This window comes from Anopheles gambiae, chromosome 3, assembly GCF_943734735.2.
Source record: "Anopheles gambiae chromosome 3, idAnoGambNW_F1_1, whole genome shotgun sequence".
Taxonomy (NCBI): domain Eukaryota; kingdom Metazoa; phylum Arthropoda; class Insecta; order Diptera; family Culicidae; genus Anopheles; species Anopheles gambiae.
The window spans coordinates 59,490,308-59,507,380 of record NC_064602.1 but is presented as its reverse complement, the minus strand read 5'-3'; the positions used below and the strand labels follow the sequence as shown (position 1 = coordinate 59,507,380).

Sequence of the window (17,073 nt, the reverse complement as noted above, 5' to 3'; positions counted from 1 at the left end):
AACTTCAATACGAAACCTTGCAACAGAGGGAATGAGAAAGCTCTCCAAGCGAGGAAGCTCCCACTGGTTGAGTATCCCACATCACCAGCTTTTTGCTATTTGTAGAATGCATGAGTCGTTTGCCGTCTTTTTAAATTCCGTTTAGGTTGAGAGCTTGAGTCATTTAGAAACCGTTTAGTGGTCGTTTAGTGGATTTGTGGCACTTGGGTTCAGAAAGATCTTCATTTGTGTAACCACTGAATCAAAACTAATCCATATCCTAGATAAATGATGCATATTCTCGTGAGAAGGAACTTTTATTTTGGGCATTAGCACCCCCCCTCCCCCCGGCGTAACACTTCTTTATAACTGAGTTTCGAGTTTTAACCTACCGAAAACTACAGATACAATGTTGGTGCTCCTACCGAAATCAGCCAAAATAATCTGGCTACACTGGAAATGGGAGAACAGCTGTCAAATGACATAACATCAAAACATCAACAAAGGCGCTCTTGCGCAAAAAGTGGAAATTATTGGGCGAGTAAAATGATAAAAATTAGACGAAGGGAATGAAATATTACATTAAAATCCAGTAACAACAACTGTAGTTAAGAATGTTGACAAACATAGTTCGTACTGCCTGTAGATTACCGATCAGGAATGTGCTTTCCAACGTTGATCGCCCGTGTTTATCGGGTCCCCCGGTTCGATGGTTTACCGGCAAAGGTTACGATGCGGAACGAAAGTTTAAAATAAGATCGACAGTGTATTATGTGGCCGCTGCTGGTGTTTTAACCGTAGGATTAAGCTATGCCGCCGTTCCACTGTATCGGATGTTTTGTCAGGCTTACAGCTATGGCGGGACCACCAGCCAGGGACACGATGGCGAGAAGGTTGAAAGCATGCAAAAGGTAAAGGATAGAGTGATAAAGATAAAGTTTAACGCCGATATAGGAGCCTCGATGCGGTGGAACTTTAAACCTCAGCAAACCGAAATCAGGGTAAGCTGCGATGCGGTGGCATGTACGATATGACACTATTGATACCTTTTTACGTTGCTTCCTACAGGTTGTTCCGGGTGAAACCGCATTGGCGTTCTACTCGGCCAAAAATCCGACGGACCATCCGGTTGTTGGGATCAGCACCTATAATGTGATTCCATTCGAGGCTGGCGCGTACTTCAACAAAATACAGTGCTTTTGCTTCGAGGAGCAGCAGCTCAATCCACACGAAGAGGTTGACTTGCCGGTGTTCTTCTACATCGATCCGGATTTTATAGAGGACCCTAAGATGGAACTGGTAGACTCAATTACGCTATCGTACACATTCTTCGAGTCAAAGGATGGCGTGAACATACAAATGCCGGTGTATGCAAAACAGCATGGTTAAACAAGGATGTGTTTTTTGAAATGATGTTAAATATGTCTGTTTTTCGTGTATGAAACGTTCATCGATGACAACGTATTCCAGGTGTATGTTTCGTATTGGTAAGATACTGATAGAAACTTGAAATTTGAATTCGTCTAATTTGCTATAAATTGTAGATTATGAAGGTTTCTCCATGACAGCGATTTGGGGTATTTTAATTATATGAATTAATTTGTTCCTACCAAAAGTACATCAGTATGGCTTTGAGCAACCTTTTATTTTAACGTTAATTTTAAATCTTTTTAAGGGTTTTTTCCAAGATAAACTTTTCATCCATTTATTTACCGTTTTTTCCGTTTTATTTACCAGTACCAAAGTTAAGGAAAATCATATTCTACATTACATGCGGTTCCAATAGCCATGAAATGTAATTTGCTGTTCATTTTGTAAGATCTTAAAATAACAATTTTTCAATTTCGTTTCTTCTTCTGCTTTGTCACAACAACTGTTGTCGGCCTACCTATACCACAAATGGGCTTGGCTTTCAGTGACTTATTGATTACCACAGCAAGATAGTCAGTTCTATGTATAGGGGTACGGTCGTGTTGTTAAGTCATACGAGTGGATAATTTTGTTTACTCTTTTCAATGAACTGCTCTCAACTTTGAACACAACTTTTATTTGAACTACATATTTACAGTCGTTACTAAAGCCAATTTCATTTTAACGCTACTTCTACAACATATTTGAAATTTAAATAAAATGTTAATCTATTTATTTCTTTGTTGAAGGAAACAATCATGATGGAAAAAATTCAGAACATTATTAAAAAAAGATTGACACGTTAAAATAAAATCTTATCCTCTATTCTGGAATATACAACAAATATATTTCGATGCTGTAACTGATCCAGAACCTTACAGTTAAACTTAAACTGATGGTAAACATGTAGCGGAACTGGTACTGGCACCGAATATATCTGTCCATATCAAGTCCTGGACAATTTTGAAATTAATCTGATTCTAGAATTTATATTTAATTCATCGCGGCCTCGGAACTGATTAATCGCCTATGCCTTTTGCCTCGAATGCCTTTTGCCTGGAATGCCTTTTGCCTGTGTTAGTAAAATATATTCATGTTTTGAATCTGACTTGGCGAAGCAACTAATCTTAAATCTACCCAGCTCGAAGAAATGATACTTACATATTTATGGTTACGAACCTGGTCGATGGTTAGTAGTTAGAAACTACCGTTCTAACTAAAAAAGAAAACAAAGTAAATTCTTTAGGCGGGCACTTAAGGCGTGCTAAAACTTAGTTTTTCCTTTATTTTCTTAGTATCTTTGCTCGTATGTATTTTGATCGCAATAAAATCGTTTCCGCGGTTTTTATCCCTATTTATATGCTTGTGCACACACGAAAAATCGCCTCAGGTAACAGTCCGTTTGAAACCTTACAACAGTTTCCAACAGTTAGTATTTCTAGTCGTGAAGAAAAGATGCGTTGAAACAGAAGCGAGAAACTTAATTTTAAAGAAATGAACTAGATTTTTTTTCCTTTTTTTCTTTATAATAAGTAAAAGTTAAAGTAAAAACTAAAGTTACAAAATCCAGCAATTTTTAAAACTGATTAGGGAAGCTGAAAAGATTGAAGCTATTACCACATTATTAAATATGACTCTTAAAACAGCTGCTTTTGCTATTAACATTACACAACAACAACAACAACTACTACTACTATTACTACTTCTGCTACTATTTCTACTCCTACTTCTACTACAACTCATAATGCTACTAGTACTGCTACTTTTATTATTGGCCACTACTGACACTACTACTTCTACTGCCACTAGTTTTTTATATTACTTCTACAAATACTACCAGTGTAACTGGCACTAACTATACTGCTACCGTTGCTTCTACTACTCCTCATTGCGACCGCACTGATTGGGATACGAGTGCCATCTAGAGGATTTGCACTCGATAGTTGCGTTGTTAGATGGACGGCGAATGTGCTGAATAAAAACGACACAACATCATTTTGTTCAGAAAACTTAGTGGTCGTTCGTCGCAATGGCTATGCTTAATAGCTCCATAACAACCATGGCGGTGTTTGATTAATCTCATATTGCGCTCAAAAACCCGATCAAGCAATTTGTTGATGCCTCAACCTCTTTTTCCATTCGCGTATTACGCAAACAGCGATGTAGACGAATACTTTTTGAGCGCCCGCCTTTTTGAGCAGAAAAATACTGTTTTTTTTTGTTTTTACTGTTTTAGTTGCTCTTGCGTTATTTTAAACACAAATTTTTAGCAAAACGTGTGAATTGATGGTCCCTTTATTAAACGTTATCATTACTTTTACAGTCATTTTTGCCTGCTGCGGCCATAATTCGCATTTTTCTGTAAAATATTCAGCCACACGATACACATTATGCACTCACTGTATTGGGTGGCCTAAGGGTTGCATTTAGAAGACCTCTTGCTTAAATGATCGAAAACACAAACGGTAACATTTTTTTCATATTTCACTGGACTGCATGTGTGTATCGAGCACGAAAGACTGTTGTTGCAGTTAGGTTGTTAGGATGGATGCGTTGGAGCCATTTAATTAACACCTAATTAACCGCTTCAGATATCAAAGCCAGGACCCTCCGTGTCCCATACTTTTGAAGTCCCGCTTGTGTGTTGGTTTTTTGTTTGTAAATTTTTCGCATAAAATATTCGCACACGTACATTCACACATCCACACCAAAGCACACACACACACTAAAACTCTCTATGGTTGGTAAAATTCCCTTAAAATGTGAAAAATCTTAGGATTAAAAAAAGAACTCACCCATGCACGATGCGCCATACGGAATCATACGACGGAAAGCTGTGAAACGTGGAAAGTACTGCAAAAAATTGTTGTTTTTTGTATTTTTTTTTCTTCCATCCACCAACCCTATTTCAGTCATTTTGAACAGCAAAACAGCGTGTCGTGCGTTGTGCAGATGAGACTGGCGTACCTTGCTTACGGAAACGTTTAGCATTCCTTGGTACACAGTATGATAACACATTCGAAGCGTTCATAATTTGTCGGCGGTTAATTTTTACGCTGCGACACCTTGGGATGGAGTAGAGAGGCAGATGAAAAAGCAAAAAAAAAAAAATACTCACACAAATGGGGGACAAGCACGCTACCACCTACACAGCCCCGCGTCACAGGATATGGTGAACAACGGGAAAGTGTGAAAAAGTACACCAACTTTTTTATCATGTTTTTTAAACCACTACCACCGTACTCATACGATCATTTTCATTCGTGTGGGTCGCCATTTGTTTTATCTTCTTGTTTCCGATCGTTCGTTCTGGCCGGAAAAACGCAGGCTGTTTCCCGTCTCCTGTAAATGTCCGGAGCCAGACAGTGGGGAAAAACAAGCTTCACAGTACTGTAAAAAAAATGTGTCGTTTAATTCGGGAATAACACACAACACGGGGAGTACAGACACCACGAAAGGGTGTAACTTTCATCTCCCGGCAGTAAAAAACCCGCCTGCTGAGCAGATTTTTGTACCAGGTTGAACAAAAAAAAATGTAGCCCTCTCGTTGTCGTTGTCGCTGAAGCACCAGCAAAATGGTAGGCGAGCAGTTTAAAGCAAAATGTTGATGCGTATCGTATGGGTGGCGCTGCTGATGCCGTTGTTGTTGTTGTTGTTGTCGTTGTTGCGTTTTACGCCACCCTCTTTATGCAGCAGGTGTCATGATGATGTAGAATAAAGAAATCCCATCACTGTGATGCACTGCCGGCGTGATAGCGGGCGTGATGATGGATTTTAATTTCACGCCAGTATACCTCCCGAAAAGGATTTATTAAAAGGGATCAATTAACTGGCATTTTGCAGCGTTTTGGTATTGAAGTGTTGCGCGAGTGTGAGATGGTTGTGTTGATGAAAAGTGGTTTTATTTATTTTAACCATAATCACACGACGTGACGATGCACGGTAATTATATAAACACAATATAATACATGTAATAATACTTTGCAGAACTGTTTGGTATTGTAATTGTTCAACAATGAACTGATTGGGATTTCGAATCAACTGGCATGAATTCGGTTAATTTTTATTGTTTTGATTATTTGAAAAGTTTGTTTTATTTACGTGTAATGTACACTACTCTTTTCTATCTAGGTAATGTTTTATTCAATTTGGTTACTTTATTTTTCTTACCTAAAGATCTTGTTTGAATAATGGTCAATCTGTTTTTGCATGAGAGTTGGAGGTAACGTTTAATACACCCCTTTTTTAAAGGGATACGAAGGCTGTGTCGTCCTAGCACTTACAGTTTATCGTTGTAGTGGTGTTTTGATTATAGTAATATACATACAGGGCGAAATATTTACGTGACCTTCGCCTGATTTACTATGGTCGAAGTCATTCAGAGTAATGTGAGGAATAGCACCAGTGCTTTGCAATTAAATTTTTAATTCTTATCACTCTTCATCTTAGGATAGGGAGGACAATGCGTATTACCCACTTTTAAGGATGGGATACGATGGTTTAGAAAATGGATAAAAAAACCTGAAAAACAGTGACATCAAAAAATCGTTCAGTAGCTGACGATTTGTGATCCGAAACAGACTCATAGCGTTACTTGGACTTTAATATATAAAACTATAGTAAACAAAAATATATAAGGAAAAATAACCACACACATCACAATGCGGTAACATTAACATGACTTTCCTTATGAGAACCCGTGAAGAATCCGGGATAACGTTAGCAATGGAAAAATGATTTTTTTCTCGGCTGACAGTAGAAAAAACGAAGAGATATCAAATTGGAACAAATTGCAGCTGGAGGATGTTGGTCCAGTTGGCGTACTAGGGTGGCATTAAGAAATTCAGCCGAATTTCATCTAAAATGGTCGCATTGAGTTTTGTCGTCATTGCTTGCCGCTGCGATGCCTTCTTCTTATTCTTCTTCTTCTTTTATTTGGCGTAATGTTCTTCTAGGCGGACATGCCGGCCTATACAGAGGTTTTCGAGACTTAATTCATTACCACGCAGCCGGATAGTCAAATCCTTGCTACGGGGGGACGATCCATTCTAGGCTTGTACCCATGACGGGCATGTTATTGAGTCGTTCGAGTTGGCGACTGCACGACAGGACCGCAAAACAAACTGCCGCACGATGTCTGCCAACACCAGCGGCCTTACCAACAACAAATCCAAACTTAAGTAGGCGTGACGTACACATAGTTGAACGCACTTTTAAAGTCGTCCCAGAATTCACCTATCTTGGGTCAAAGGTAAGCAACGACAATAGCATGGAAGCTGAGTTTCGCGCAAGGATGCTGGCTACCAACTGGTCATTCTACAGCCTGAAAAATCAGTACACCTCAAAGAACCTGTCGCGACGGACGAAGCTGGGACTATATAGTATCTATATAGTACCGGTACTCACATACGCCTCTGAGACATGGACACTGTCCAAATCTGACGAAACCCTCTGAGTCGGGTTCGAGAGAAAGATGTTCAGAAGAATCCTTGGCCCCGTATGTGTGGAAGGACAATGGAGGAGCCGCTATAATGACGAACTACACGGGATGTACGGCGACCTCACTGTCGTGCAGCATATCAAGCTCGCCAGGTTCCTGTGGGCTGGCCATGTTGTACGCATGGAAACGGACGAACCAGCCCGTAAAGTCTTTTTAGGCCGTCCACAAGGACAGAGGAGGACAGATGTGGTAGGCCCAAATTGAGCAGGATACCATGAAGGCGTTCGCCATTAAGGCCGGGATAACGGACTAGCAGTCGAAGGCGCGAGACCGTGAACGGTTTCGGACACTCCTGAGGCAGACCAAGACCGCAAAGCGGTTTTAATGCCAGATAAGTAAGTTATTAATTTGTGACAATACAATGCCATTTTTATATAAGTATTCAATTTAGGCAATTATCTATACCCACCTTATACGTGTAGATCGTGTAGATCGAATCGGAGGTTGAACATCGATCATAGGACACATAGCATGAATGTTCATACCAAAAGACTTACCTCGATCTCGAAAAGATATGAGATTTTAACATAGAGAGGATACAAGATTTCATTTTAATTTCCTTGTCATATTCCTGAATCTCAGCAATTTTGGTTTAAAAGTATAAAAATCATATCTTTAAGTGATTTGAGAAGCATTCCGATACCTTTATAAATATTCCCGAAATTGGATTTGCAACTTATGCTAGATAATAACTAGTCTTCAATCAGCACAAATCGACACACGCCCCATGCGTCACATTCGTACAGAAGGTTCATCGGTTTCTTTTGATGGAATTTACCCAAATTGCAGCAAATGCAACTAAAAAGAAAATAGCAGACAACTGTGTGCAATGCCGTGTCAGCTTGAGTAATGATACTGCTTCAATCGGATCAGAAGAACCGCTGTAAGTACAGATGAAAGGAAAAAAAGACACCTTCTCCCGGCGCATCGCTACTGCTGCTACTACTACTACTATGCCATGGCGGTGCGATAATGCTGTGAGAATACAGCGGACAGAATTTCAACGACATCATAAAACGAAGCAATGGGGTAGCGGATTCGTTAAAATAAATTTCCACTGATGATGATCGTCATGGAGTCAATAGGACAACGATTTGACGGAGCCGCAAATAGGTTTAACGTTTCAGCCCCGGGATGGAAATTTTATTTCAAACCCCTCACATTCCCTCAAATCCCCGCCGTGGGCGCTCTGGTTTAATCGTCGGCCGTCGGTTTGGAATGAGCGGAATGAAGCGACGACGCCACACACTTGTGTCAGATTAGGCGTTGAAAATTGACTGCACGCAGAGAAATTATTGGCATGGTCTGCTCTAAAGTGCGTGTGCGTGTGTGTGTCTGGCAGCTGAGACGGTGGCACAATTTATGTATTTAACCACATTGTGGTCCACAAGACGATCAAAGAAGGAAGAGGAAAAGTCATGTTATAATTGCGGAGTAATTGTAACTGTAGTAGTTAGTTACAAGTTTGCCAGTGTTGTTTTGGAACAAAAATTATGTGCGACAGTAGCAAATGGAACGATTTATGTTCGAGTATAATTGATACCTTTCAGCTATATAGCACACTACTTGTAGGTTTGCATCTTAGAATCTGGCCACGGCACAATGGGCATTTGCCGGGATGAGATTTAAAAAGTCAACTTTGTAATAGCGCAATTCCAAAGAATAGATTTCAATCTTTAGGGTTAAACTAAGAAAAATCCCAAATATGAGCTCTTTATCTCTACTGGTTCTCTACAATAGACCTATCAAAGTCGAGACTTCAAAGTCGAGAAGTCGAGAAAAAAATCGCAGAAATTTTTTTACTTTTTTGGAAAACTTTGAACCTTTCTATCTTTTTTTTATTAAGAACTGATTTTTATTAATTTATGCAATTTTACAAAGTTATTTAGTAAAACTTTACATACATTACAATACATTTGAATTGACTGATAGTTCATTTAAAATTCTGTTTAAATATATGATAAAAACTAAAGAAAAATCACTCCTGAAAATGTTCATCCTTATACATTTTGACTGATTGTCATTATGCAAGATTCATCGAGTTGCGTCGTCTCATATATATATCGCATAATAGTGTAATATATATACTGTCAATCTGTAAAGAAACATTCTGCGAAAGTTTGCGAATGCGAATTTTATTGACATCAACTTAATCTAAAAACTGACCCATGCGTAACTAGGCGGCTCCATACGTGCCTAGTAGTGATGGGTAATCCGGAGCAGAGTCATGGATCAACTCCGACTCCGGTGCGCAAAATATGACTCCGGCTCCGGATCATAACTGGATTCGACTCCGGATCACTCCGGATTACTCCGGATCACTCCGGATTACTCCGGATCACTCCGGATTACTCCGGATCACTCCGGATTACTCCGGATCACTCCGGATCACTCTGGATCACTCCGGATCACTCCAGATCACTCCGGATCCGGAATGACTGTCCATTATCGTTTAGACAATTCTTGATGAGTTCTTGATGACCAGTACTCACATACGCCTCTGAGACATGGACACCGTCCAAATCTGACGAAGCCCTCTTAGCCGCGTTCGAGAGGAAGATGCTCAGAAGGATACTTGGCCCCGTATATGTGGAAGGAGAATGGAGGAGCCGATATAATGACGAGCTATACGAGATGTACGGCGACCTCACTGTCGTACAGCGTATTAAGCTCGCCAGGCTCCGGTGGGCTGGCCATGTTGTACGCATGGAAACGGACGACCCAGCCCGTAAAGTCTTTTTAGGCCGTCCACAAGGACAGAGGAGGCGTGGTAGGCCCAAATTGAGGTGGCAAGATGGCGTGGAGGCGTCCGCCATTAAGGCCGGGATAACGGACTGGCAGACGAAGGCGCGAGACCGTGAGCGGTTTCGGACACTCCTGAGGCAGGCCAAGACCGCAAAGCGGTTGTAGCGCCGGATAAGTAAGTAAGTAGTTTAATCGTCATGTGAATTCATTCAGAGTCTTCCGAATTCATTCGGAATTGTTTGATTTAATTCGGAGTCGTTCGGAGCCGTCCGTAAAAAAGGCTTGTTTAAGAATTACACACGCATAGCGAAAGAGGAAAAAACACGAAATCGACTGACAATCGACGGAAAAAACACTGACGACTCCGACTGCAGCGACTTTGGACAATTCCTTACGGCCCCAGACGATTCCGAACGGTTCCGGAATAATGCTGGGTGGAACTACCTTCCGGAGTCGGATAGGAGTGGACTATCGCTGGGAATTTTTGATAACCGTACCCATCACTTGTAGTGGTTTATCATGTTCAAAAGTGCATAAAGTAATATTTATTTTTTTATTTATTTTTATTCAGATGTAACGGTCAAAAGTAATATTTATCATTATAAGAGTATATTGTAATAATTTGTGATATTATGAGCGTTTTGCAGTTTAGTTATTGTTTAAAAGTACATAATTCTCTTACTTCTAAGATTTTTTTTTACAATCTAGTTTCGCCATTTTCATAAGAACGAAATTAAAAATTAAAATGAAACTATGTAAGGATGGATATTATTTCATGTATACCACTGTATATAGAAATATAAAACAAACAGAACGATATGAGTGGTACGTTAGCGAGATTAGGACATTAAAGCTTTCGAACCGAACCGACAATCTAACGTACGAAGTGATAAGCAAGGTACAATATTAAATGAAATAAAAATAAAAATAAAAAAAGGAAATACCACAGCATGTTTTTATTATTTTAATAATTTATTAAACAATTAAAAATATGCTTTTGTTTCCACTGTATAAGAGGTTGTCTTACAATAGTAGCTTTTACTGCGCGTTTGTTTTTTTTTTTCAATTTTCTTGTTCTGTTTTGTGTGCACTTCTTGACTTATCATTTATTCACTCTCCACCCCCTGCTGCTGTCTCTATATACTTGTTTCTCAGCCTACAAAAAAGGATTGTATTCTGTGTGACGCAGGCTAGTTTTTTTTAAATCTAAACGCCTAATATTTATAAGTTTCTCGCACGTGCCTGCATCGGGGCCCCGTTTTGCCGTAGAATGGCAAATAATCCTAACACCCATAAACAATTGTTATTTTGTGTGTTTGATTTACGACTACCTCATATGCGACACATGCCTGGGCCACTGTCCTGGGTTTCGCTCGCTCTTTGATTGGACGCTGTTACGGTATTTTTGTGTGTATGTATGTGTGTATACAGCAGTAACGCCTTCAACATTTGTCCCCGGAACCAAACGAATTTGACAAGACTGTTAGAGAACAAAATATAACACTTGGCATTGCTTGCAAGTGTATCGTAAAACACAGAGGTGCAAACATAAGGATCCGTTCGTTTGATTTCGGTGACCCTGTAAAGTGTAGCTGCCGTTGGCGATCGCACGGTTTACCTTTTTTCGTCAACGCAGTAAATGAACAATATTCGTATACAGTCTATGTATCTGTTAAAACCAGATATTTTTAAAAAATTTCCTTTATTTCTAAATGTTTTCTTTTTCTTCTTCTTCTTCCGTGTCCTAACGTTTGTTGAACCTTTTCGCGCAAAACAATATCCCTTCTTATTAGATATTCTCGTCCCATTCATTGTATTGTGCATGATCACTGTTAATGTGTGTTCTTTCCTCTTCTTTCCCTAGCTGCCAGGCGGCACAGTTTGGACAGAGCTGCTGTTGCAGGGATTAAATAAAAAAAAGGAGAGCCTTAGATGCCTTTGGTTTTCCCTGTTCTACTACACGCGCTAAGCCCATTCTGCACCTACGTTAACAGTTTGGCTGTTGTGGTTGAGGAAATAAATTTGCCGAATAATTTTTCCACACAATCGATCGATAGATAAGTTGTTTTCAATTGCTTTTTGTCAAGTTATCATTTGTGATTAGGGGTTTGTTTTTTGTCCGTTTATTTAGCTGCATTGGAAAAAGGTGTCATTATTTTGGTTCTTTCTGCACGATACTAATACGTCCTCCCCCGGTCGTCCATGTGATGTGTTTTTGTTTGTTTCCGTTCACACCTTATTGTTCTGCCTTCGTTTCGTTTAGCTTACACGTCTAAATATCTATTCACTGTACTGTACAAAAGCGATTACACTTGTCGTGTCGTGGAGCCTACGCGCTGAGATTGCTCGGTAAGCGATCTTCGAGCGCTCGAGGTATTAACACGAATCGAACACGATCGATACCACATCTCCCCCCACCCCAATGATGGGCATCCAACAACGATGACAATAAATTACAAAACATTTACACTTAATTTTCTCATTTCTCGGCCGTTTATGTTTAAATATCCCTTTGCCCTACTTCATGGCTACGAAACTAAAGATTTGAGGGGAAGAGGGGGAGGGGGACAACGAGATACAAAAATGCATGAATGTATACGCGCCCTTGCAGTTGGTTGATATGTACACTTTAACCGATTTCCTTCCCGAAGCCAACAATTGCCAGCTGGTTGCTGTGAACCGTAGGAAGCTGGATGCGAACCGGTGTCTATTCTATTGTTAAGCATTGCATTGAAACAAAGCAGGACACAACACTGATTTCTAGTACGATGGGCAATCGGAAAAAAAGAAATAAAAGGTAACAAAAAAGTGTAACTCAAAAATAATGCAACATAAAACAAACTAATAGAAAACATGGGCGAGGACACTGGATAATGTCGTGTGCCCGACCAGTATCAGCACACCGCTAGCAGGTGATACAACCTCTGCTTAACTTAAGATCTAACCGTAATTCTTAACCGTCACTTGCAACCCTTCGCTAAAAAAGGGGGAGCAAAGGTTGCCGAGGGTGTGACTTTTATATGGCAATCTGAGAGAAACTTGCACTGGACGAGTATGAAAATTGGCAAATGAATGTGGAGAAAGTTAAAAAAAACATACACACACATACATGAAGCAACTAAATCCCACTACAAACGAAACAAAAACAAACGTAAACAAAACGATAGCGTGCAGATATACTTTTGCAAACTGTACAACACCGGCTACGGCTAATTCTCACACCGATACAGAGGAAACGGGAAATTCGAAGCGGTATAATGATTTTGAAGCGTTTTCTTTTTTGGGTTTGCAGCGTTCGTGTGCAAACCAGTTCTAGCAATTGAATTGAATGCATTGATGACTGCTGGATGATTTACACTCTACGAAAACACAGAGTAGATACTCTAAATGGGATGCTGATAATTTGCAAATATGCTGCATATAATTGATCGGCGATTATGTGGGCCGAAAAAGGAGGTTGGGGAGGGGGGATTGATTAATTATTTCCAATCTACGATGGGGTATATAAGTTGCTCAATTTTGAAAAGCATTTAAAATTAATTCTAATTACGTATAAAAGTTTCATCAAAATGCACCATTTTAGAAAGAGAGGGTTCACCGGAAGTTAGTTGCTCGTCGTCGTCGCTGCAGTCTGCGACACACCAATAATGTCGTCCTTGGTGGTGCAAGGTGTTCGAGTGTCTGAACGAAACTAAATATTGGCGGCAGTGGTATAAAACGTTGCCTTGGCTTCTTACACATACATGTTGTGTAAACGGGGGATTTGCATTTGTTGTATTTTTTTTGAGTTATTTCATCGGCATAGGAATGAGAAAAGGTATTGTCAATTGTGTTTCCTTCTGTTGTGTGCTGTTTCCCTCTTACTTTGTTCGCTGCGAATCAATCGCACACCGTAGACATTCTTCCCCATGTACAATATTATCGCACTGTTTTGTTACGTTCCTCTGCTTACGTTTGCTGGGGTGTTTAGCTCTATGTATAAAATATAACTTACAAACATCCACAACTCCATACACCTCCACGAACAATGTATCTATTTACCATCTCTAAAACACTATTCCACTACTATCCTCATCATCGACTAGAAAGAGAGCCGCTAGCTTGAACTGTCCTTACAATATGCCTGCCTGTCGGATAAGTTATTCATAAGGAGCTTTAAATGTAGGTTATGCATGTGTATGGGGGCATGATGCGCACGATTACGGATAAGGTAGATAGAGCGTAATGATAGCTTATGGTGTTGTGATCGTTAGTGATAGCATTTTAGTCTGGCTCGTGCCTTGTATGCACGAGAATAGAAGTAGTATCGATTTGAGTTGAGTTGATTTTAATACTATTAAGAATTGCTTTCACGCTCCATTTCACACCCGGTCGGCTCCATTGCTAACGTTTGCCACCATCACCACCAGCTTGCTGGCCACGTAGGACGAAAACGTTCCTTCTCGCCGCCTTCCTGGACTACTATCCCTGGGAGCAAACGGTTTCGCCTTCCAGCAGCGAATCGGTGAAAATGGAAGGGATGAGAGCCGATACGGTTTTCACAGTTCACTTAGATTGTTGGGTGGTATTCTTCGAGTTGCCGCATCTGGTCGAACGGTCAACTATATCGGACCATAATCGCTGAGAGCTTGTCCCGGTTGCGGACCGGGCAGCGTAACAACGACTGAGACGGCGCGCGGATCTACGACTGATCCGGATCCGGCAGTTAAGGTAGATGCGCCGCCGATATCTCCAGGTCATACGTGACTCAACGGTGCCTGCTTGAGAACGTGATGGTGCAGGTGGTGGTGGCTGGTGGAAGCTACACTGCCTACGGTTTGCGTGTACGGGGTGGCCAGCAGGGAAGCTGCCGCCGATCCAGGCACACCGATGCCGGACGTGGCGTACGGTTGGGGCAGTGGTGGCCGTGGCTTAATAAGCACCTGTCCTGCACCGGTAGGATCCGGCGAACCGAACAGTCTTCTCCAGAGCCGCCGCCACGAATCGACCGTCTTTCCGGACCAGATCCAAACGCCCGACGTGATGCCGACGGCCAGTGCCATAAAGTACTTCAGCATGAGCACCGAGTAGAGCGGCTTCTGCCGCAGCCCGGGCGCTACTTTGCACGGACAAGTTAGGCCCGTCATCCAGTCCTCGAAGTAAGACGCCTCGTACAGATGGCAGCCGATGACGATCGTTGCCGGTACGGTGTACAGCACACTGAAGATGCCTATCCGAATCATCAGCTTCTCGAGTTTGTCTGCCTTCGAGCCAGCACCGATACCACCCTGCTGCTTGATCACGGACCGGATGCGGAAGAGCGATACAAACCCGGCCATCAGGAAGGTGGTGCCGACGACGAGATACATAAAAAGCGGGGCAAGCACAAAGTTTTTCAGATTTTCGACGGACGTGTTGCCAACGTAGCAAATCCCCGCCACGGGATCACCATCGACAGCGGGCCGCAGCAGTACCGAGACGGTCTGCACGGTTGGAATGAGCCATGCGGCAAGATGGAAGTACTGCGAATGCTTCGAAATTGCCTCGTTGCCCCATTTCAGGCCGGCCGCCAGGAACCAGGTGAACGACAGGATCACCCACCAGATCGAGGAGGCCATGCCGAAGAAGTAAATCATGATGAAGATCATGGTGCAGGAGCTCTGTCCCGTCGAAGGGTACTTGATCGATTTCCCGTCGCACGCAATTTCGTCGTGGCCGAGAAAGATGCGCGTGAGATAGCCACAGGAAACGATGAAGTAGCACGCCGACAGGAACACGATCGGTCTCTCAGGGTACTTGAACCTTTCGGTGTCGATGAGGAAGGTGGTCAGTGTCATTAGAGTGCTTATGCCGCAAAGGCCGGACCACAGCGCTATCCAGATGCCGGCGAAGTCCTTTTCCTCCTGGGTGAAGAACGCCCCCCGACACGGGATCGCGCAGTTTTGCACGTCGCCGACCCTTTCGACACTTTGGTTGCTGCTTAGGCTGCCGTGATGGTGCAGTAGTGTTGTGGTGCTGCTTTCCCTCCCCAGGGTGACCAGTGGCTCCCGGCACCGGCACATGCACTCTTTTGTTCTTTCCCCTGGGGGATTTTGGCAGTTTTTTGAATTCTTGCCCTTGCATTTGTTGTTCTGCTGATTGCCGCCGCCGCTGCTCTGGCCACCGCTGCCACCGTGCGATTTGCGGGTCGGCTTGCCAGAGTGTCCCGAGCTACCGCTACCACCGCCCGACGACCCTCCTGCGCCGCGGTCTTCGCCATGCTCTTCCTCTCTCGGCATCTCCATGCACAAGTTGTCGCTGTCGCCCGATACGGGCAGATTTTCGCAAGCCATCCGTTCCGGCCAGTTGAAGCTGTACGACTCCATAATCGGTGCACAGCCGGCTCGGGCCCGCTCGCACACGCTGCGGCACACCGGCAGCGGTTTGTGGTAGTCCTCGATGCAGATCGGGGTGTACATCGAGCAAAGGAAAAACTTCAGATCCGGCGAACATTTGATCTCTACCAGCGGCCAAAACTGGTGCACCTCCAGGCCGGCTTCCTCCTGCGTTTCGTGGTTCATCTCGTTCGGAAACGAGGTTAAATTATAACCGATGCCCCGGCACATCGGAATGGTGATCTCTTCGCACCGCGAATTTGGATCTTTCGGCACGGCAGGTACGTGCGGCATCGGGCTGACACCGGAATGATAGCTACATTCCGCTACCCCACTGATCATGAGCAGCAGTATCGGCAGTACGCTTACTGCACAGCGTACTCCAACGGTCTGTTGCAGTGTACTTCGCACCGTGTGTCGTCTGTGTTTACTTCGCGCCAGTGCCATTGTGTCTGTATGTTCGCCAAACGCGTTACGTTGTATTTGTCTGGATTGTGACTCTGGCAGGCGCTCTATCGCTACTTCACGATAATGTAGCTTCGTGCACTTGTCGCACACTCTGGTGGTGCTTTTATTGCTCAATTGCTCGATAAGCTGATTAAATCCCGTTTTCCCTTTGGTCTTTACGGCTAGATTGTCCGCATCGTGCTGCTGAACATTCCGTAGCGGTGCGTGCTACATATACGACGACTAATTGCATTCGGGCGTTGTTCAGTAATGCTTCTCTCTTGCTCTCGTTGCGTACACAAAGCGTAGAATTCTGTAGAATAAATTAAAACAGACGAAAAAAACAATCATCAGTGGGTGAAAATTAAAACAAAACAAAAATCTACGACAGTATTACAAAATTCACAGAAAATTGGCACGACAAATTGACATTTGAGTAATGCTCCATCGTTTGCGATTTTAGCTCATATGCTGTTGTTTGCTTCCATACGAATTCAAATTCGCAGCAAACATTAAACAAAAAATGCTTCTTTTGCCAGATACGGCAACTAAACGGCTGCTTTATCTCCGTTAACCTACCTTACAACAGTGCATATGAATGTCAAGAGCAAATGTACTAAGTGAAGTTGGGTTCAGTAC

General features: G+C 42.4%; 2 protein-coding genes across 4 annotated transcripts in view; one reads left to right on the top strand and one right to left on the bottom strand.

Annotated features, from left to right (window-relative positions):
* The first annotated feature begins 434 nt into the window (after positions 1-434).
* Positions 435-1,399, top strand: LOC1272595 (cytochrome c oxidase assembly protein COX11, mitochondrial). Its single transcript, XM_311504.4, has 2 exons — positions 435-980; positions 1,048-1,399. The coding sequence occupies exons 1-2, from the start codon at positions 594-596 to the stop codon at positions 1,366-1,368; spliced, it is 708 nt and encodes a 235-aa protein (XP_311504.3). The 5' UTR covers positions 435-593; the 3' UTR covers positions 1,369-1,399.
* Positions 1,400-10,585: 9,186 nt separating this feature from the next.
* LOC1272596 (frizzled-2) overlaps positions 10,586-17,073 on the bottom strand; it is a 64,037-nt gene continuing 57,549 nt past the window's right edge. For all 3 annotated transcript variants that reach the window (XM_061662634.1, XM_061662633.1, XM_061662635.1), the window contains one exon: positions 10,586-16,747. In XM_061662634.1, the coding sequence (XP_061518618.1) occupies positions 14,371-16,434 (2,064 nt within the window). In that variant the 5' untranslated portion in view covers positions 16,435-16,747 and the 3' untranslated portion in view covers positions 10,586-14,370. The remainder of the gene's footprint in view (positions 16,748-17,073) is intronic.

What these genes read in the sequence shown, in the direction of transcription:
- LOC1272595 (XM_311504.4), top strand. Translation starts at nt 594, where the DNA reads ATGTTGACAAACATAGTTCGTACTGCCTGTAGATTACCGATCAGGAAT. An exon ending in CTCAGCAAACCGAAATCAGG is followed by an intron (nt 981 to 1,047) that starts GTAAGCTGCGAT and finishes TGCTTCCTACAG; the next exon opens with GTTGTTCCGGGTGAAACCGC.